Raw genomic sequence first — 22,500 nt, 5'->3', positions numbered from 1 at the left:
GTGTTTCATTGTCACCAGATGTCTGGTTATTAACCACCCGTCTATATTCTCTGTGTCTCATGGTTACCAGATGTCTGGTTATTAACCAGCCGTCTATATTCTCTGTTTAATTGTCACCAGATGTCTGGTTATTAACCACCCGTCTATATTCTCTGTGTTTCATTGTCACCAGATGTCTGGTTATTAACCACCCGTCTATATTCTCTGTGTTTCATTGTCACCAGATGTCTGGTTATTAGCCACCCGTCTATATTCTCTGTGTTTAATTGTCACCAGATGTCTGGTTATTAACCAACCGTCTGTATTCTCTGTGTTTCATTGTCACCAGATCTCTGGTTATTAACCACCCACCTATATCCTATATTTTGTTTTATTTGCTGTTCTGTTATTGTCACTCCACCCATTGCTTTTCCACTTCAAATTTTTATGCAGGTTTTAGCCACATGAATAGTTTTTGGTGCCAAAATCCCTGAGCCTCACCAACCCCGGACTGAAATCACGTGTCCCTGTTTTGGGTTGCTTTTTTTTCCCCACTGGCAGGGCGAATCAGAGGCAGCAGTTGTTCGTCTTCCGAGGAGTGTGGACCCGGTATGACGTGCAGTGGGTCACATGATGACGTCAGCAAATGTGTCTGTGACGCTGCCTTTCAACCTCGGGAGGACGGATTCTGTGGCAAGTTTCCTCACCTCCTGTCCCTGACTCGGGGATGGGGGTGTCAGGATGGGTTGTGTGTGTGTAGGCGGGGGGAGGTGGCGGAGGGGTGGGGGGGTGAGGGGGGGTGCGTGGTGGGGTTAAGTGGCCGCTGGGCACACCAAGTTGGGTGGTGGGGTGGTGCTTGGTTTGGTGGTGGTGTTGGCCTGGTAGAAGGTGGGCGTGGTTGGTTGGGTGATTGGTTAGGTAGTGGAGTAGTCGGTCGGGTTGTGGGGTGGTCAGCTAGGTGGTTTATTGGTTAGGTGGTGGGGTGATTTGTTGGTTGGGTGGTGGGGTGGTTGGTTAGGTGATGGGGTAGTTGGTTAGGTGGTAGGGTGGTTTGTTGGTTAGGCGGCAGGGTGGTTTGCTGGTTAGGTGGTGGGTTAGTTTTTTGGTTGGGTGGTGGGGTGGTTTATTGGCCAGGTGGTGGGGTGGTTTGTTGGTTATGTGGTGGAGTGGTTGGTTGGCTAGGTGGTGCGGTGTTTATTTGGTTGGGTGGTGGGGTGGTTTGTTGGTTAGGTGGTGGGTGGTTTGTTGGTTAGGTGGTGGGTGGTTTGTTGGTTAGGTGGCGGGGTGGCTGCTTTGAGGGTGCTTTGGTGGATTGGTCGATGGGTTATGGCGTGGCTGATTGATGACGGAATAGGTTGGTTGATGAGCCAGAGAGGTGGGGTGGTTGACTGGTGGTGGTGTAGTTGATTGGGATGTATGGTGGTGTGGAGTTTTTATGTTGTTGTTTTGTTGTTGTTGCTGTTGTTTTTTGTTGTTGTTGTTGTTTTTTGGTGGGAGGGAAGAGGGGGTGTGGGGGTTGAATGGTGCTGTGATGAGGGTGGCCGAGTGTGAAGTTGATTCTTTGATTGTTTCACCGACTGACCCTCTTTTTGGTCAATGGGTGTCACGATGTATAGGCCTGCCTGGCTGAAAAAAAAAAAACAGCATTGCGATTGGTCGATTGAATGGTTGATTGAATGACTGACATTTGGGTTGGTTGACTAGAATTTGATAACTGACTGACCTGCTTACTTATTTCCGCCAGTTGTCGATGAATTTACTGATTGTTTGATTTAGTTTGGTTGATTAATGGTGATAGATTGTAGGATCATTTGAATAGTCGATAGTTTACAGCTTAATCAAGTGCCTGTGCTTGAATTATTTGTGAATGATCGGTCAAGTGGATGGATAGCTAAATAAGTGGTTGGTTGGTTGGTTGATAGAACTACCAGTTGATTTCCCAACCCTGTTAGCTGTCAGGATTATATGACCCATGCAACGGTGATACTGCAGCTGCTTCTTCACGGTCAGATTTTTTTTACAAATGCTGTGACACTGACTTGTCATTGTACATGAAGACAAAAAGATTTGTGTGACAAAGTGAGAAAAAATGGGCCACTGAATGGTATGCATATATCTGAAAATGTCATTTTAAAAATAGTCTCTTCTGATATCTCCAACAGCTAACAGATGTAAAGTAATACCGATGAACTGAACCAGATTGGTAGTATGGGTGGGTGACTTGTGTCTTTTTCTTTTCTTTTTGTTCGCCAGTGTGGTGACAATGAGGTTTACAGTCCAGGTTGCTGAAATATATGTGCAGTATGGAATATATCTATTTGACACACATCTCTGTCAATAACCTCTATGTATGCGTCACGGTATCGAAATACAATCTCCGTTATGGAACATGTCTGTTTGACACACATCACTGTCAATCACCTGTGTGCAGGCGTCAAGGTGTTGAAATATAATGTCCATTATGGAACATATCTATCTGACACACACATCCCTGTCAGTTAACTGTTTGTAGGCGTCAGCATACTGAAATATAATGTCCATTATGGAACATATCTATTTGACACACATCTATGTTAGTTAACTATTTGTAGGCGTCAGTATATTGAAATATAATGTCCATTATGGAACATGTGTTTGACACACATCACTGTCAATCACCTGTGCGTAGGCGTCAAGGTGTCGAAATATAATGTTCATTATGGAACATATCTATTTGACACACATCTCTGTCAGCTAACTATTTGTAGGCATCAGCATAGTGGAGTGATGGCCTAGAGGTAACGCGTCCGTCTAGGAAGCGAGAGAATCTGAGCGCACTGGTTCGAATCACGGCTCAGCCGCTGATATTTTATCCCCCTCCACTAGACCTTGAGTGGTGGTCTGGATGCTAGTCATTCGGATGAGATGATAAACCGAGGTCCCGTGTGCAGCATGCTCTTAGCGCACGTAAAATAACCCACGACAACAAAAGGGTTGTTCCTGGCGAAATTCTGTAGAAAAATCCACTTCGATAGGAAAAACAAATAAAACTGCACGCAGGAAAAAATACAAAATAATGGGTGGCGCTGTAGTGTAGCGACGCGCTCTCCCTGGGGAGAGCACCCCGAATTTCACAGAGAGAAATCTGTTGTGATAAAAAGAAATACAAATACAAATACAAATAATGTTCCATTATGGAACATGTCTACTTGACACACACCACTATCAATCATCTGTGTTGCTGAATTGTAATGTCCATTATGGAATATGTCTGACACGTATCACTCTCAATCACATTGTTTGACCCATATCACTGTCAATCACACAGTTTGACACATATCACTGTCAACCGCAATTAGTCCTTCAGCCAGCCCCTCAAATTAAGGGTGTCGGTACCACTCATAGTGGCAAATGTTATCATATATTTTTGGAATCGTCGATGTCCCTAGATGTCAGAAAATCATGATAATGTTGTGAACGTGGCAGCTTTCTGCCTGTTATCACGTGATTTCTAACCCCACCCTACCGCGTCGAGAACGCGCACCGTGATCAAGCCCTGTTCTCCCAGAGCCTATACCATTGAAGATAGAAAAACCATTATTGAACAAAAAAGATGTATAATAGCATGCTAAACAACTTTTGTTCTTATAAGTATATTAAATTATTATTTGTTCGTGAAATGTAGTGGCGTTTTGAGGATTTCATGTCATATTCACACAAAATTCGGCATGTCGTCTTCTGTCAAAGGTAAATCGTTAGATATAGGAAGACACTTTATGAAGCAAAAGGAAGTGCATGGGACTTGTGAACAACTTTTATTCTCATAACACTATCAAAATGTTGATCGTTTTGGAAAAGTAATCACTTTTGTGAGTGTCATCAAAGATTACGCAACACGAAAATAATTTCAGTTTGTGTTCTGCTCTGCCTAAATGGTTGCAAAGAAAAAAGTACTACTAAACAAGAAGATGTAGAATAGCACGCAAAACAACTTTTGTTCTTATACATATATCAAAATATTATTTCGTTCATGAAATGTAGTGCCATTTTGAGGATTTCATGACAAAATTCACACAAAATGCGGCACTTCGTCTTTTGTAAAGGCTACCTAGTAAGATATAGGAAGACATATTTAGAAACAAAACGAAGCGTAAGGGATGTGTGAACAACTTTTATTCTCATAAAACTATAAAAATGTTAATCGTTTCGGAAAAATCATGGCTTTTGTGAGTTTCATCAAAAATTACGCAACACGACAAAATGCTCAGTTTGTCCAAGTCGGTGTAATGCTCTGCCTAAATGGTTGTAGATGTAAATATACAGGTAACTGCTAAACAACCAGATGAAGAATAACACGCTAAAGAAAATTTGAGCAGAAATAGACGAAAGTCAAAATAAAAGATATTGCATTTTGACCATGGGCACACATGCAAACTGGGGGAGGGGCAAAACATGCAGGTTTAGAGACAATACTTGAAGAACTAAATCTGTTAAAAGTAAATCAAACAGCAACCTTTGTTTTTATCATTTGATATGTGAAATTATCACATATTCTTATGATATAGGGATTAACATAAAGAAAGTAAAGTCTATATTTTTCCTGTGTTTGTGTCTGTTTCAGACGGTGTCAGAGGGCAGTACTGACCACCAGAAGTACTTCTGATTGATAAGGATCCAGTACCATAATGGCAGAAGCTCCGCCTGAAGGAAGACCCGGATTAAAGTCTTCAGCTGACCAGTGTATCATCCACCAACAGACTTACAAATGGGATGAAAATGAGTCTCTGATTTCTCCAAATACATTCCAGTCATGGGAAACTTTGCTTGAAGCGGCTAAAATAAGGAATCATGTACCTGTGCTGGATGCTGCCAAGACGGTAGTTGGTATGGAAGTACCAAAAATAAAATGCCCTAGGTACTGCAGAACTGTCTTCACTATGAAACATACTTTGAACAGCCTGAAAAGAAAAGCAGAGGAACCAGTTCAACCACGTGAGGAAGCTTCGCAGACAAAGCGGCAAAGTCGAGGACCATCTTCTACTTCGAGGGTTCTTCCAAAACAATGTATATTTTGTGAAAAGTCTTCGAAGTATTTGAAAAAATCCAGCACAAGAGAACAGTTAATACAGGCAAAAGAACTTCGTGTGGATAAAACACTACGTGACATTGCTGTGAAAAAAATGTGAAATGTGACACCAAAATAACTGCAGTGACAAACAGAGCTGAGGCACAATACCGTCGGACATGCTACAGATTATACACTAAAGAAACATGTAAAGACAGATTGCCAACTCAGAAAGAGGCTGATGAGGAAATGCCAGATGACAAAGAAAGGACGTATCAGAACGCAGAAGATGCATCGTATGCCTTGCTTTTCAAGCACATCAAAGAACTAATGGCACAGCCAGACGTCATTCCTCTAGTGTCTCTTACTGAGAAGTTGAAGATGTTCATGTCAGTGAATGGTATCAAAGACGTCAAAGATTCCACAACTAGACACATCCGTAGAAAGCTTGAGATTAGATTTAGTGAGGAGCTGTTTATGTTTCCAGATGAAAATGGAAAGATTTTAGTGATGCCAGTCACTCTCAGTCCCCACGAACTTGGCCGAATGTATCAGGCACTCAAAATACAGCTGGCCTTGTGGAAATCAGACAGCTCATCGATTGACAAAGTGTTGGATAAAGCATCTCTGCATCTTCGACAAGCAGTGAAAAATTCGCAGAACAAGTCACCATGGCCCATCAACCCCTCAGATTTGGACACAATGGAATCTGTTGGACCCGCTGATCTGAAACGCTTCCGTCTGGCACTCATTACTGGTGATCCAAACAACGAGAACACATCAACCAGGAATCGAATCCTCATCGACTCGTTTAACCAAGACATTGTGTTTGCTGTAAGTAATGGGCAACAGAAGACTCCAAAACACATCCTTTTGTAATATGGTCTGAAAAGTCTTACTTGAAACGTGTAGCTGATCAGAACGTTGAACAGGCTAGGACATGGAGTATCATATGAACAGCTTGAAGAGAACGACACAGCACTGTGTCTTCAAAAGATAGCAGATTCCATCAACAAGAGAGTGATTCTTCCCAGGAGCAATGTCACGTAATGTTTTATCCACACGAAGTTCTTTTGCCTGTATGAACTGTTCTCTTGTGTTGTAATTTTTCAAATACTTCGAAGACTTTTCACAAAATATACATTGTTTTGGAAGAACCCTCGAAGTAGAAGATGGTCCTCGACTTTTCCGCTTTGTCTGCGAAGCTTCCTCACGTGGTTGAACTGGTTCCTCTGCTTTTCTTTTCAGGCTGTTCAAAGTATGTTTCATAGTGAAGACAGTTCTGCAGTACCTATGGCATTTTATTTGTGGTACTTCCATACCAACTACCGTCTTGGCAGCATCCAGCACAGGTGCATGATTCCTTATTTCAGCCGCTTCAAGCAAAGTTGCCCATGATTGGAATGAATTTGGAGAAATCAGACTCATTTTCATATCACATTTGTAAGTCTGTTAGTGGATGATACACTGGTCAGCTGAAGACTTTAATCCGGGTCTTCCTTCAGGCGGAGCTTCTGCCATTATGGTACTGGATCCTTATCAATCAGAAGTACTTCTGGTGGTCAGTACTGCCCTCTGACGCCGTCTGAAACAGACACAAACACAGGAAAAATATAGATTTTACTTTCTTTATATTAATCCCTATATCATAAGAATATGTGATAATTTCACATATCAAATGATAAAAACAAGGGTTGCTGTTTGATTTACCTTTAATAGATTTAGGTCTTCAAGTATTGTCTCTGTTTTGCTCCTCCCCCAGTTTGCATGTGTGCCCATGGTCAAAATGCAATATCTTTTAATTTGACTTTCATCTATTTCTGCTCAAATTTTCTTTAGCGTGTTATTCTTCATCTGGTTGTTTAGCAGTTACCTGTATATTTACATCTACAACCATTTAGACAGAGCATTACACCGACTTGGACAAACTGGGCATTTTGTCGTGTTGTGTAATTTTTGATGAAACTCACAAAAGCCATGATTTTTCCGAAACGATTAACATTTTTATAGTTTTATGAGAATAAAAGTTGTTCACACGTCCCTTACGCTTCGTTTTGCTTCTAAATATGTCTTCCTATATCTTACTAGGTAGCCTTTACAAAAGACGAAGTGCCGCATTTTGTGTGAATTTTGTCATGAAATCCTCAAAACGGCACTACATTTCATGAACAAAATAATATTTTGATATATGTATAAGAACAAAAGATGTTTTGCGTGCTATTCTACATCTTCTTGTTGAGTAGTACTTTTTTCTTTGCAAACATTTAGGCAGAGCAGAACACAAACTGAAAATTTTGTCGTGTTGCGTAATCTTTGATGACACTCACAAAAGTGATTACTTTTCCAAAACGATCAACATTTTGATAGTGTTATGAGAATAAAAGTTGTTCACAAGTCCCATGCACTTCCTTTTGCTTCATAAAGTGTCTTCCTATATCTAACGATTTACCTTTGACAGAAGACGACATGCCGAATTTTGTGTGAATATGACATGAAATCCTCAAAACGCCACTGCATTTCACGAACAAATAATAATTTGATATACTTATAAGAACAAAAGTTGTTTAGCATGCTATTATACATCTTTTTTGTTCAATAATGGTTTTTCTATCTTCAATGGTTTAGGCTCTGGGAGTACAGAGCTTGATCACGGTGTGCGTTCTCGACGCGGTAGGGTGGGGTTAGAAATCACGTGATAACAGGCAGAAAGCTGCCACGTTCACAACATTATCATGATTTTCTGACATCTAGGAACAAAGACGATTCCAAAAATATATGATAACACTTGCCACTATGAGTGGTACCGATTAACCTTCTGGCTGATGGACTAAATGTTTGACACATACCACTGTCAATCACGCGTGTAAAGGTGTCAAGGTGGGAGGAGCCTGCACGTCCCGCGAGGACTGTGGTGATCACATGGGCTGTGCTCTCAGCCAATCAGGGAACCAGACATGTTTCTGCATGGCCGGTCACGTGGCAAAGAAAGACCAATCGTGTGGTGAGTTTTCGTGTCCAGCCTCATGGACACTGGAGGTACTGAATCATCTGGCTGCTGTTGTTTTTTCTTCTTTTTTTCTTCTAATTCCTTTGCTATTGTGTTGCCATCTTTCTGTGTCTTATGATTGTGTTGGCATCTTCTATGCGCATGGGAAGACTGTTATATTATTCAGTTTCCACGATTAAGTGAAATTATAACAGTGATATAGATACTTAAAACGATAGGTATTATAGGCTACTCATATACATCCATATCCCTTGAATATGTGACATATGATATATGTTTGTGATTGTGGAAGACGCCTGTGGACTCAATAAAGATGTAATCATGACGTGTGTATTATTGCTAAATCTAGGTAAAACCGACTTATAAAAGACATGGTCATAACGTGTGTGTTCTTGCTAAATTCAGGTACAACCGACTTTAAAAAGACGTGGTTATAAGGTGTGTATTATTGCGGACTTCAGGTAAAACAGTTATTCAATAAATCATGTAATCGTCCCGTGTGTATTATTGCGGATTTCAGGTTTAACAGACTTGCTAATGATGTCACCATAACATGCGTGTTATTGCTAACTTGAGGTAAAGCAGACTCACAAAAGATGTAATCTTAACGTGTGCATCACTGCCGACTTCTGGTAAAGCTGACTTACTAATGACGTGTGTATTATTCGACTTCTGGTAAAGCTGACTTACTAATGACGTGTGTATTATTCGACTTCTGGTAAAACTGACTTACTAATGACGTGTGTATTATTGCTAGCCACAGGTAAAATAGCTATTATATAAATTATGTAAACGTGTATTGTTGCGGTCTTTGGTAAACAGACTTACTAAAGATGCCATTATAATATTTATATCATTGCGGACTTAAGATAAAATAGACTTGCTAAAGATGTCGCCATAAGGTGTGTGTTATTGCTGACATCAGGTAAAACAGACTTACTAAAGATAATATAATCATGACGTGTGTGTTATTGCCGACTACAGGTAAAATAGAAGGGAGGCGCTGTGACCCCAACAGAGCGGAGTGTGCCGACAACATGGACTGTGTGCAGGGAGGCGACTCTCTCTTCAGCTGTGTCTGTGTGGAGGGAACCCTTAGGGTTCACGATGGCACCTGTGGTACGTCCGTCGGGGTTAACTCAGTGATGGTCTCTTTAGTATCAATTAGCGTACTGCAGATAGTTGGGGGATGGGGAGGGGTGGGGGGGGGGGTACGTGATAGTTCACATCTCACATCTCTTTAATGCAGAGCAGTAGCCTTACTGGAACGATATTATATGTGTGGAAAATATCATATAATTTTATATACATATAGAAGGACATGCAGACCTCAAAATCAATAGTTATCATATCTAGCAACAGTTCGTACTTTTGCCCCATCGTGAGAATAAACAGTTACTGGATCAAATGAAGAAATGGCCGAATGAATGAAATCAATGAACTGATGTTGTTTAAAATACTGCTGCTGTGTTATGTGTTCACTGTGTGCATGAGCAGTTGTTTTTTTCCCGAGCACACCGTGAGCTCCAGCTTGTTGCTGCTCTATGTGTTTGCAATGCCTTTACTTGCTTTTGATAATAAAATCAGGTGGAGTGATGGATGGCCTAAGGGTAACGCGTCCGCCGAGGAAGCGAGAGAATCAAAGCGCGCTGGTTCGAATGACGGCTCAGTCGCCGTTTTTTTTTTTTCTTCCCCCCCACTAGACCTTGAGTGATGGTCTGGACGCTAGTCATTCGGATGAGACGATAAACCGAGGTCCCGCGTGCAGCATGCACTTAGAGCAGGTAAAAGAACCCACGGCAACAAAAGGGTTGTTCCTGGCAAAATTCTGTAGAAAAATCCACTTCGGTGGGAAAAACAAATAAAACTGCACGCAGGAAAAAACACACAAAAAATTGTTAGCGCTGCAGTGTAGCGACGCACTCTCCCTGGGGAGAGCAGCTAGAATTTCACACAGAGAAATCTGTTGTGATTAAAAAAAAAAAAAAGAAGAAAATACAAATACAAATGTTCAAACTGGAAAGAACTAAATCAGTCAGGTTCTCGCCGACTGACTGAAACATGACTGTGCCCCTGTGCAGCCCTGCAAGCCGGCAAGCCGTGCAGCATGACCCAGGACTGTGCCACAGACATGACGTGCACAGGGGATGGTGACGTCACCACAGTCTGCACGTGCAACCAGACCCTAGTGGCCAGGGTGGATGGAGCTTGCGGTGAGTCTCTGAGATGCTGTTTGTCGTACTGTGTTTGCTTAGTGTTTGGTTAATTACGTCATTTTCTTCTTGCTGACGTACGCATACGCACACACACACATATACATGCGCGCAAGCACGCACACACGCACACTCACTTACATACATACACACACACACACACAAGAACGCACAGCTGCCGCGCACGCGCACACACAGAAACACACGTGTAGGCTCACGCTGACACGCGCGCACACACAGACGCGCGCACACACACACACACACGCACGCATGCACGCACCTTTTCCAAACTCACCACAAAATTCATCTGGACAGAAAGGAATGAATGCTTCCAAAATAACGGAACTGAAGGTTGGGCGGGCACGCACACACACACACACACACACACACACACACACACACACACACACACACACGCACACACACACACACATACGCACACACACACACACACACACACACACACACAGTTATTTACACACAGTGTGTTATTTTTCTGATCGGCTTGGTTTTCTTGGGGTGGGGTGGGGAAGAGTATTCGTTTTAAATGAACGGGTATCCTAACACTGACAGAGTAGCGTAAATACACGCCCCGCAATGGAGTGTGGGTCGGAGGGGGGGTGGGGGTGGGGGGTGATTTTGGTCCTTTGCCCAAACTCATTTTCTCCCCTTGGAATACACATAACTTAGCCAGGAGGACAGTCAGTGACTTTGGATGTTTTTTTTTATTTTTATTTTATTTTTTTAAATTATTTTTTTTAATATCATAATTATTATTTATTTACTTATCTTTTTTTTCTCAAGGCCTGACTAAGCGCGTTGGGTTACGCTGCTGGTCAGGCATCTACTTGGCAGATGTGGTGTAGCGTATATGGATTTGTCCGAACGCAGTGACGCCTCCTTGAGCTACTGAAACTGAAACTGACAATCAGAACAACTGAAGAGTCACCTGTTGTCCTCGCTATCTGCAGAGTCTTGCCCAAGTTACATCCTCTCTCTCTTGGCCAAGAGGGCTTTAGGACAGTCAGCGTTGGTATGGTTCCTAAAATGCCAACAAGCCACTAAGTCTGCAGCACTAAGAGCTAGTGTAGTCATGCCTCCTAATTAGAGAATCATGGTCTTTTCCGAAAGACTAAGTTGTAAACGAATTCAGATTGTGATGGGGGGAAAACTATTAATCATACAGCTCTTACATTGGTGGTGGCCCAACTTTAAGTTTATGCCGGTCTCGGATATAGAATAAGCCGAGTGTTGTCCATGCAGATTGCTATAATGTGGTCAGCCTGTAACATGTGGTGTATGTGTACATTGATTTTAGACTCTGATTTGATGAAGCCTTACCTGCACGCAATATGTGTCATCACAAGTGACTGAGAACGTTCATGTTTTTTTTACTTTTTGTATTCATTGTCAGTGATTTCGCTCGTTAAATTAGCAACTTCTCTTTTACGAAGTCCATTAAGTATTTTTCTGTAACTGTATTTAGATATTTGTTTCTTCTTCTTCTTCTTCTTCTTCTTCTTCTTCTTCTTCTTCTTCTTCTTCTTCTTCTACGTTCATGGGCTGCAACTCCCACGTTCACTCGTATGAACACGAGTGGGCTTTTACGTGTATGACCGTTTTTAGTTTTTACCCCGCCATGTAGGCAGCCATACTCCGCTTTCGGGGGTAGATATTTTGTTTCAAAATTCAAGCCCAGTATACCCGGTTTACACTAACTCACTATTCATCCACATCACCCTCCTCTTCTAAACGATAATACTCAAATGTGCACATTGATACTTTAACAAAATGTCTTCAGTCACTGTGTGGAGTGATAGCCTAGGGGTAACGCGTCCGCCTAGGAAGCGAGAGAATCTGAGCGCACTGGTTCGAATCACCGTTGAGCCGCCGATATTCTACTCCCCCTCCACTAGACCTTCAGTGGTGGTCTGGACGCTAGTGATTCGGATGACGATAAACCGAGGTCCCGTGTGCAGTATGCACTTAGCGCACGTAAAAGAACCCACGGCAACGAAAAGGTTGTTCCTGGCAAAATTCTGTAGAAAAATCCACTTCGATAGGAAAAACAAATTAAAAAAAAACTGCATGCAGGAAAAAATACCAAAAAAATGGGTGGCGCTGAAGTGTAGCGATGCGCTCTCCCTGGGGAGAACAGCCAGAATTTCACAGAGAGAAATCTGTTGTGATAAAAAGAAATAGAAATACAATACAAATATGTGTGACGGGACATTAAACAAAATCCCTCCCCCTCCTCAAAATTTGAGAATCATAGTCTTTCGCGAAAGACCCATTCGGCTGTCACTTTGCTTTTGGCCCAGCTGCAAACTCATGCCATCTCTAATATATACTATGCCATCTCTGATATATACTATGCCGAGTGCTGAGGTGGAGGCACTTGATGTACCTGTACGTGTGGTGTACAGGTGTCAGACTGAACCAGCCGTGCAGTGACCTCTCGCCCTGTGCTGACCGAATGACGTGTCAGGGGTGGACAGGATTCTCCAGGTGTCTGTGTGAGGAGGGGACCATTGTCACCAGTAGTCAGACCTGTGGTATGTTTGTAAATGTGTGCGTGTGTATTTCTCTCTCTGTGTGTGTGTGTGTGTGTGTGTGTGTGTGTGTGTGTGTGTGTGTGAAGTCAAATCAAGTCAACCTTTTGATTTCAAGATGGTAATTGAATAAGCAAAAACTGCTCTTTTTTGTTTTTACATCAAGCCATCTAGATAATAAAAAAATAAAACAATTATAAATATAGATAAGAAAGAAAAGAAAAAAGGAAGAGAAACATAGAAAAAGAAAAAGAAATAGATACATACTTACTAGAATACTTTGTGTGTGTGTGTGTGTGTGTTTGTGTGTGCGTGTGTGTGAGTGAGAGAGAGAGAGAGAAGATAATGTTTTTCTTTTAGAGATAATAAGTATTCTCATGCTTTATATGTGTGGTGTATGTGTGTGTTTATGATTGTGTTTGTGTGTGTGTGCGAGTGTGTGTGTGTGTGTGTGTGTGTGTGTGTGTGTGTGTGTGTGTGTGTGTGTGTGAAGTGATTCTGTGCTTGCGGCTGTGTCTAAAATGATTGTGTGTGTGTGTGTGTGTGTGTGTGTGTGTGTGTGTGTGTGTGTGTGTGTGTGTGAAGTGACTGTGTGTGTGTGTGCATTCGTGTGTGTGTGTGTGTGTGTGTGTGTGTGTGTGTGTAGTGACTGTGTGTGTGTGCGTTCGTGTGTGTGTGTGTGTGGTAACAAGGTACTTACTGTGTCGTTGCATGCAATGACATGATGATGGTTACCGTCTCACAGGGACAGGGGAAGGTGGTGACTGTGTGACGTCAGAGGACTGCGGTGACCACATGACCTGTGGTAACCATAGAAACCAGAGTGTCTGCACGTGCGTGGCCAGTTACGCAGCCAGGACTGACCGATCCTGTGGCAAGTGTTTCTTTGGCATCGTAGTGTGGGTGTGGGTGTGGGGGTTGGGGGGGGGGAGTGGTGCTGGGGGAGGGGAAAGGAGGGGATGACCATGCAAAACTGTGTACATGTGTCGTTGAACAAATCCAGTGTGATAAACAAACATCTACCTGAAGATCTAGTCATCAGCCCCATCCACATGCAATGTGCAGCTTCTGTTCAAACGTGTGGGTGGGTGTGAGAGAGAGAGAGAGAGTTTGTGTGTGTGTGTGCGTGCGTGTGTGTGTGTGTGTGTGTGCAGTGCGTTCATGTGTGAGTATGCACAGGTTTTTTATATTGATATGCACTTGTATGTATCCTAATTTCTACTGTATCTGTGTTTGTGTATGATTTTCGATTTATGTTTGTATCTTGTTATGTACTACCCCCCGCCCCCCTCACCATTCTTTTCCTTCCGTATTGTTTATTTTTGCATCATTGAGATTAGATTGGGGGTATGCTGTTCTTTGTATTGCTATTGCCATTTCAGTGTGAAAATGATGATGATAATAATGATGATGAGAGTAGTAATAATAATAATAACAACAAAACAAACAACATATTTTTTATAGTAAATAAATACTACTATTTATTATTATTATTATTACTATGATTGTTATTATGTATTATTATTATTATGGCCATGACAGGGAAGGTGGAGGGAGGCACGTGCAGCAGGACAAGTCAGTGTGCAGAACACATGGTGTGTGACGATAAGTTTGGAGCCGGCCGCCTCTGTCATTGCGTTGAAGGCTTTCTGCGGAAATCGGACAGCACGTGTGGTAACTGGCCCTGTGTGTGTGTGTGTGTGTGTGTGTGTGTGTGTGTGTGTGTGTGTGTGTGTGTGTCGTCAGTGCGTTCCCGTGTCGTTGTTGTGTGTTGTTGTCGGTGTGTTCCCATGTTGATGTTGTCGGCGTGTTCCCGTGTTGATGTTGTCGGCGTGTTCCCGTGTTGATGTTGTCGGTGTGTTCCAGTGTTGGTGTTGTCGGTGTGTTCCCGTGTTGATGTTGTCGGTGTGTTCCCATGTTGATGTTGTCGGTGTGTTCCAGTGTTGATGTTGTCGGTGTGTTCCCGTGTTGGTGTTGTCGGCGTGTTCCAGTGTTGATGTTGTCGGCGTGTTCCAGTGTTGGTGTTGTCGGTGTGTTCCCGTGTTGATGTTGTCGGTGTGTTCCCGTGTTGATGTTGTCGGCGTGTTCCCGTGTTGATGTTGTCGGCGTGTTCCCGTGTTGGTGTTCTCGGTGTGTTCCCATGTTGATGTTGTCGGTGTGTTCCCGTGTTGATGTTGTCGGTGTGTTCCCGTGTTGATGTTGTCGGTGTGTTCCCATGTTGATGTTGTCGGTGTGTTCCAGTGTTGATGTTGTCGGCGTGTACCAGTGTTGATGTTGTCGGCGTGTTACCGTGTTGGTGTTGTCGGCGTGTTCCCGTGTTGGTGTTGTCGGTGTGTTCCCGTGTTGGTGTTGTCGGTGTGTTCCCGTGTTGATGTTGTCGGTGTGTTCCAGTGTTGATGTTGTCGGTGTGTTCCCGTGTTGGTGTTGTCGGTGTGTTCCCGTGTTGGTGTTGTCGGCGTGTTCCAGTGTTGTGTTGTCGGCGTGTTCCCGTGTTGGTGTTGTCGGTGTGTTCCCGTGTTGATGTTGTCGGTGTGTTCACGTGCCGTTTGCGCTGTGTCCACGCGTCGTTTTTGGTGTGTTCCTGTGTTGTTGGCGGTATGTTTCAATATCGTCAGTGTGTTCCCGTGTCATTGCCGATGTGTTCCCGTGTCGCTGTCGGTGTGTTCCTGTGTTATACTGTGTGTGTGTTCCAGTGTCGATGTTTCTGTGTTCAGGTGTCGTTGATTGTGGGTTCTCATGTCGTTGGTGTCGTTGTGTTCCCATATGTCGTTGTCGGTGTGTTCCCATGTCGTTGGTGTCGATGTGTTCCTATATGTCGTTGTCGGTGTGTTCCTATATGTCGTTGTCGTTGTGTTCCTATATGTCGTTGTCGATGTGTTCCTATATGTCGTTGTCGGTGTGTTCCCATATGTCGTTGGTGTCGGTGTGTTCCCATATGTCGTTGGTGTCGTTGTGTTCCCATATGTCGTTGGTGTCGTTGTGTTCCTATATGTCGTTGTCGTTGTGTTCCTATATGTCGTTGTCGATGTGTTCCTATATGTCGTTGTCGGTGTGTTCCCATATGTCGTTGGTGTCGGTGTGTTCCCATATGTCGTTGGTGTCGTTGTGTTCCCATATGTCGTTGGTGTCGTTGTGTTCCCATATGTCGTTGTCGATGTGTTCCAGTGTGAGTTCCCGAGTCGACGATTTGCTCCCGTGTTCTTCCTTGGTGTGTTCCCGTGACGATGTGATTCCACCTTGCTGATCATTCCATAGACATTCAAACTTAGTTTATTACTGTATCATTCTAGTGGGTGGGGAGGAACTTTGAACACAATAACTCAGTAGTTGTATTTCTTTTTTTATCACAACAGATTTCTCTGCGGTGTGAAATTCGGGCTGCTCTCCCCAGGGAGAACGCTTCGCTACACTACAGTGCCACCCTTTTCTCTCTCTCTCTCTCTTTTTTTTTTTTTTTTCCCTGCGTGCAGTTTTATTTGTTTTTCCTATAGAATTGGATTTTTTTTTTCTTTTTACATAATTTTCCCAGGAAAATTTTGTTGCCGTGGGTTCTTTTACGTGCGCTAAGTGCATGCTGCACATGGGACCTCGGTTTATCGTCTCATCCGAATGACTAGCGTCCGGACCATCATTCAAGGTCAAGTGGAGGGGAAGAAAATATCGGCGGCTGAGCCGTGATTCGAACCAGCGCTCTCGGATACTGTCGCTTCCTGAATTATTTTGTTTCTTTCTGTACTGTTCGAGAGTGTTTTTGTTTGTTTTTTGTTGTTGTTTTTTTTTTTTGTGTGTGTGTGTGTGTGATACTGATACTGATACTGGAATCTCGTGTTGAACGTGCAAGTCAAAAGGTGAGGCGGTGTTTGTTCCAGGCAAGCAGTTCGGAGAGCGTTGTGACACCAACCAGGACTGTGGTGACAATATGGAGTGTGCCCGCTTCTGCATGTGTGACTCGCAGTCTGCCCTCAAGTCTGACAGATCATGCGGTGAGCATGCATAGTCGTCGTCTTCATCAGCTTCATCATCATTTTCATCATCGTCGTCGTTGTCGTCGTGTGTGTGTGTGTGTGTGTCTCACTGTCTCTCTCTGTCTCTCTCTCTCTGTGTCTCTCTGTGTGTGTCTCTCTCTGTCTCTGTCTCTCTGTCTCTGTCTCTCTCTCTGTGCCTCTCTCTGTCTCTGTCTCTCTTTTTGTGTGTGTGTCTCTGTCTCTCTCTCTCTCTCTGTCTCCGTGTGTGTGTGTCTCTCTCTGTCTGTCTGTCTCTTTCTCTCTCTTTCTGTGTCTCTCTCTGTCTCTCTCTGTATCTATGTGTGTGTGTGTGTCTCTCTGTCTCTGTCTCTCTCTCTCTTTGTGCCTCTCTCTGTCTCTCTGTGTATATCTGTGTGTGTCTCTTTATGTCCCTCTCTCTGTCTGTGTGTGTGTGTCTCTCTCTGTCTCTGTCTCCCTCTCTGTCTGTCTGTCTCTCTCTATATATCTATCTATCTCTATGTGTGTGCCTCTCTCTGTCTCTCTCTCTGTCTCACTGTCTATCTGTGTGTGTGTGTGTCTCTCTCTCTCTTTGTCTCCCTCTGTCTCTCTGTCTCTTGTCTCTCTCTTTCTCTCTCTCTCGCTCTCTCTCCCTTAACAGCAGGTGTGATGTAGCGTTGATGGATCTGTCCGCAGGCTCCTTGAAACTGAAATTGAAATTGTAATCATTCTGAGCACACCAACTGACAGAGACGTTGTCGTAGCTTCTAATCATGCCTTGTAATCATGATGAATGATGGTGATATTGATACTTATATAGCGCCTATCCTCGGTCGGATCTTTACAAACAAGGGGTCATTTGCACAACATTTTCTTCTTCTTTTTTTCTTTTTTTTTTCGAGGTCTGACTGAGCGCGTTAGCTAAGGCATCTGCTTAGCACATGTGGTGTAGCGTGTATGGATTTGTCCGAACGCAATGACGCCTCTTTGAGCTACTGACACTGATACTGATACTGATACTTGCACAACAGTCTGCCTACCTAGGTAGAGCCGACTGACAGCTACCATTGGGCGCTCATCATTCGTTTCCTGTGTCATTCCATCAGGTTTCAGACACAGAGACATACACACTCAGACAGACATGTAACAGTTGACGTGTATGACCGTTTTTGTTTATTTACCCCGACATGTAGACAGCCGTGCTCCGTTTTCGGGGATGTGCATGCCGGGCGTGTACTTGTTTCCATAACCCACCGGACATGGATCACAAGATCTTTAACGTGCGTATTTGATCTTCTGTGAACGTGTACGCGCGAAGGGGGTTCAAGCACCTATTTGTCAGGGGTTCTGTCAGGACGTGTAAAGATGCCATGTCATTGATTATCGTGTATTCTGTACAGTTATTGTGATTGTGCCAGTTGCTAGGGACGGTGTGTGGTACAAAATGTTATCAGTAGGCCTATCAGTATCAGCAGGTCAAGGAGGCGTCACTATATACGCTACACCACATCTGCCAAGCAGATGCCTGACCAGCAGCGTAACCCAACGCGCTTAGTCAGGCCTTGAGAAAAAATAAATAAATAATAAAAGAAAAGAAAAGAAAAGAAATAAAAAAATAACCAAAAAAATAATTAAAAAAAACATAAAATTAAATTAAATTAAAATTAAAATTAAACAAAATGTTAATGACCATAGAGTTCTAATCATACATATTATGCCACATTTCAGGGAAACTGGTCGGACTCACTTGTGTGGCGGAAGCAGACTGCGGAGAAAACATGGAGTGCACAGGTCCCGCCGGAAACGAAACGTGCACGTGCGTGTCTGGCTACACGGCCAGGACGACTGATCATGTGTGCGGTACGTTGTGCGTACACGTGTGTTTGTTTGTCGGTATGTGCGTGTTAGCGCGTGGTCTGTGTGTGTGTGTGTGTGTGTGTGTGTGTGTGTGTGTGTGTACGTGTGTGGCTCTGTGTGTGTGCGTGTGTGTGTGTGTGTGTGTGTGTGTGTGTGTGTGTGTGTGTGTGTGTGTGCATTCTCTTACGTATGTGTGCGCGCGTATGTCATGCAACCAGGTACGTGTATCGCTATCCCTGGGGAGAGCAGACCGAGTTTCACAGAGAAATTTGTTGTGACAAAATGTAATACAATACAATAGAATACAATAGTATACAATACAATGCAATGCAATACAATACAATACAATACAATACAATACAATACTTTGTCTGCTTGTGTGCGTTTTCATACGCATGTGTGTGTATGTGATTTCACAACCAGGTATACCAACGCGTTGTGCTCTCCATGGGTAGAGCAGACCGAATTTCACATCGAGAAATTTGTTTTGACAAAATGTAATACAATACAGTACAATACAGTACAAATACAATACAATACAATACAGTACAGTACAATACAATACAACACAGTACAATACAGTACAAATACAATACAATACAATACAGTACAGTACATTGCCTGCTTGTGTGCATTCTCATATGTGTGTGTGTGTGTGTGTGTGATTTCACAAACTGGTATACCTATGCGTGTCGCTCTCTGTGGGTAGAGCAGACCGAAATTCACATAGAGAAATGTGTTTTAAGAAAATGTAATACAATACAATACAATGCAAGTCAATGCAAACCAATACAATACAATACAATACATAGACAGTAGTCTTGATGGCTGTACACAGGTTTGGGTGTGGGGCGCACGTGCGAGAGGCTGACGGACTGTGGGGACTTCATGAAGTGTGAGAGGGACAGCGAAGGACAGCATCTGTGCACGTGCAACAAGAACTACGTCCCACGGCTGGACGGAGCATGTGGTGAGTTGGGTCATCAACACTTGGGCTGGTTCAGCTCAGCCACTGATTGATGTAATCCATCAGTTTGTTGTTTACTTTGTTTATTTTCTGGCTCAGATTCATATTAATTTTGTTTGTCTGTTCAGCCATCGACGCGCCCATTCGTATGTGCACAGAACTTTTTATGACATATCAATGTCAAGTGTAAATGTTTCAGATACATATATTTGATTTCAGGTCCACTTCCTTTGCGTTAGCTGTGCTTGACTATGTGTGTATACATATGTATGTGTACATAACTACATGCATGTATAGGAATGTGTATTGTGTGTGCGTGTGTTTATGTAAGTTTGTGCCTGCCTATGTGTGCTTATGTGTTAAGGTAGCTGTTAGATACACATGTATGTTAAAATGTATGTATGCAGTGTGTGTGTGTGTGTGTGTGTGTGTGTGTGTAGTCACTTTTTGGTGTGTCTATGTAACATAGATGTAATGTTTTATGTTAACAAAAGCGTTTTTGTAAAGCACCTCGAGCAGATTTCTGGATAGTGTGCTGTATAAGTATCCATTATTATTATCATTGCGAGCTGCAACAAGGGAAGAGATCACACGGAGGTCAGAAGAAGCGCTTCAGAGATACTCTGAAAGTCTCTCTGAAAGCGTTTGATATCAACCCTGACTCCTGGGAGGAATCTGCAGTGGACCGTGACAAATGGCGTGCTGCTGTGCACAAAGGCGCCAAGTTGTGCGAGGCCAACAGGACTGCTGCAGCTGTTCAGAAGAGGCAGGCCAGAAAGTCACGGGCAAACAAGCTCCCTGACAATGATATGCCTGTCTTTGTCTGCCCCAACTGTCAGCGAACATTTCGTGCGCAGATTGGACTATTCAGCCATCTGCGCATTCACAGATAGATTCATGAGCATCCTCCCCCCCACCCCACCACCACCCTCCCCCCATCCCCCAGCTGGATGACAACGATGGTCATCATCGATCTCGATGGACACACCATTATTATCATTATTAATATTATTCCACCCTCCATGTACCTGGTTTCCTCTAACTCATCACTCATCCCCTCTCCTCTCCTACGTCTTCAACGTTAACATTCAGATGTGAAGAAATATTATTTGTCTTCAGTCGCCAGCATGAGTGACGGGACACTGAAATGACACTCCTCCTCCTCATCCTCGCTATGACTGTACAGAATATACACACAGGACTTTGAGGAACTACTGCTGATTCACTTTTGACTGAGAAACTACTGCATGTTTGGTGCATACCTGTTATGCATGTGTGGGTGTATGTGTGAATGTGTGTCTTCATGTTTTACATTTATTTGCTTATTTATCATCATTGTTGTCTTATTTATTTATTTATTTATTTGTTTATTTATTTATTTATTTTATTAATATTTTTTTTATTATCATTACTACTACCTTTTTATTATATCATAATTATTATTTATTCATTTATTTATTTATTTATGTAAGCTTATCTATTATTTATTCACCTTTTTTTTTCCTCAAGGCCTGACTAAGCGCATTGGGTTACGCTGCTGGTCAGGCATCTGCTTGGCAGATGTGGTGTAGCGTATATGGATTTGTCCAAACGCAGTGACGCCTCCTTGAGCTACTGAAACTGAAACTGAACTGAGAAACTGCATGTATGATAGTCAGTCGTGTCCGACTGACCATCAGAACAGCAGAGGAGGTTACCTGGGCTCGAATATGATTATAGTGGAGAGTGTCTTGTCTAGATTACATCCCCACTCTCTCGGCCAAGAGGGTTTAAGGACAGTTGAGGATGGGATGGTTCCCAAAGGCCAACTAGACCCCCACGGCTGCAGCACTAAGAGCCAGTGCAGTTTTATTTCCTAGTTTTAGAGTGACAGTCCTTCACAAAAGACTAAGCTGTAAATGATTTCCAATTGCAATGGGGAAACCATTGACAAAATAGCTCTCTGATTGCTGTTGGCCCAACTGTAAGCTTGTGCCAGTCTGTGAAGTGTTGGGCCTGAGGAACTACTGGCTGGTTGACTGACTGTGCACAGGACAAAAACACGGCCGAAGATGCAACACAGAGTTGGAGTGTGGGGAAGGGATGGCGTGTGTGGACCAGGCTGGCTACAGCGAGTGTCAGTGTGACGGCAACCACACTGCTAAACTCGACGGTTCCTGTGGTGAGTGAGTTTCCTGTCCGGTATTTTAGAATGGAAATGAGTGCATGTAATAGAAAGCTGGAGCTACAGACATAGAAATGAATACTTGCTGACTCAGTTCAAGGTGTATATCTGAGTTGTAGAGCACCTGTGGGCAGTTGTTGTTTTTTGTTGTTGTTTTTTTTAACCGAACGAGATACCTCATGATAGTAACGAGATACGTCACATACCTCTCAGTCATATCTACCAGACTGACAAAATAAGTCATTTCCAGTACATGTACTCTTGTCACTCTGATCATGCTACTAGTAGCATAGTGGTTATATCAGCACAACATTAGTTAATCTGACATCACATAGATAAGCGCTAGATGATGATACACTTTGTAACCAACTGTTGTCACAGTGGCAGGGTTAGCAAACGGGTTAAAGTCACTATGACAGCGTTACAACATGACAGGATTATCAAACAAGATGTCACTGTGACATACAGGGGTACCACACTGGTTGTTGTAACTGTGTCAGGGTTACCATGTAGACTGTTGTCCTGTGACAGTGTTACCACACGGACTGTTGTCACTTTGACTGGGTTACCACATGTACTGATATCAACCTTACTACATGGTCTGTTTTAATTGTCAGGGTTACCATATAGAATGTTGTCACTGTGTCAGGGTTACCATATGGACTGTTGTCATGTAACAGGACTACCACATAGACTGTTGTCACTGTGACAGCGTTACCACAAGGACTGTTGTCACTGTGACAGCGTTACCACAA

The 22,500-nt window shown here is 43.1% G+C and overlaps 1 protein-coding gene across 1 annotated transcript in view; it reads left to right on the top strand.

Moving 5' to 3' along the window:
• Positions 1–22,500, top strand: part of LOC143286354 (uncharacterized) — a 41,545-nt gene that overhangs the window by 9,712 nt on the left and 9,333 nt on the right. The window contains exons 8-20 of the mRNA XM_076593895.1: positions 541–714; positions 5,511–5,861; positions 7,893–8,024; positions 9,015–9,149; positions 10,112–10,243; positions 12,670–12,798; positions 13,541–13,704; positions 15,510–15,521; positions 15,961–16,003; positions 16,665–16,778; positions 18,486–18,617; positions 19,453–19,584; positions 21,614–21,742. Coding sequence (XP_076450010.1) covers positions 541–714; positions 5,511–5,861; positions 7,893–8,024; positions 9,015–9,149; positions 10,112–10,243; positions 12,670–12,798; positions 13,541–13,704; positions 15,510–15,521; positions 15,961–16,003; positions 16,665–16,778; positions 18,486–18,617; positions 19,453–19,584; positions 21,614–21,742 — 1,779 coding nt within the window. The remainder of the gene's footprint in view (positions 1–540; positions 715–5,510; positions 5,862–7,892; positions 8,025–9,014; positions 9,150–10,111; positions 10,244–12,669; positions 12,799–13,540; positions 13,705–15,509; positions 15,522–15,960; positions 16,004–16,664; positions 16,779–18,485; positions 18,618–19,452; positions 19,585–21,613; positions 21,743–22,500) is intronic.

Source organism: Babylonia areolata, chromosome 10 (genome assembly GCF_041734735.1).
Source record: "Babylonia areolata isolate BAREFJ2019XMU chromosome 10, ASM4173473v1, whole genome shotgun sequence".
Lineage (NCBI taxonomy): Eukaryota > Metazoa > Mollusca > Gastropoda > Neogastropoda > Buccinidae > Babylonia > Babylonia areolata.
Note: the sequence above shows the minus strand (reverse complement) of the source record. Positions and strands in the feature narration are given on the sequence as shown.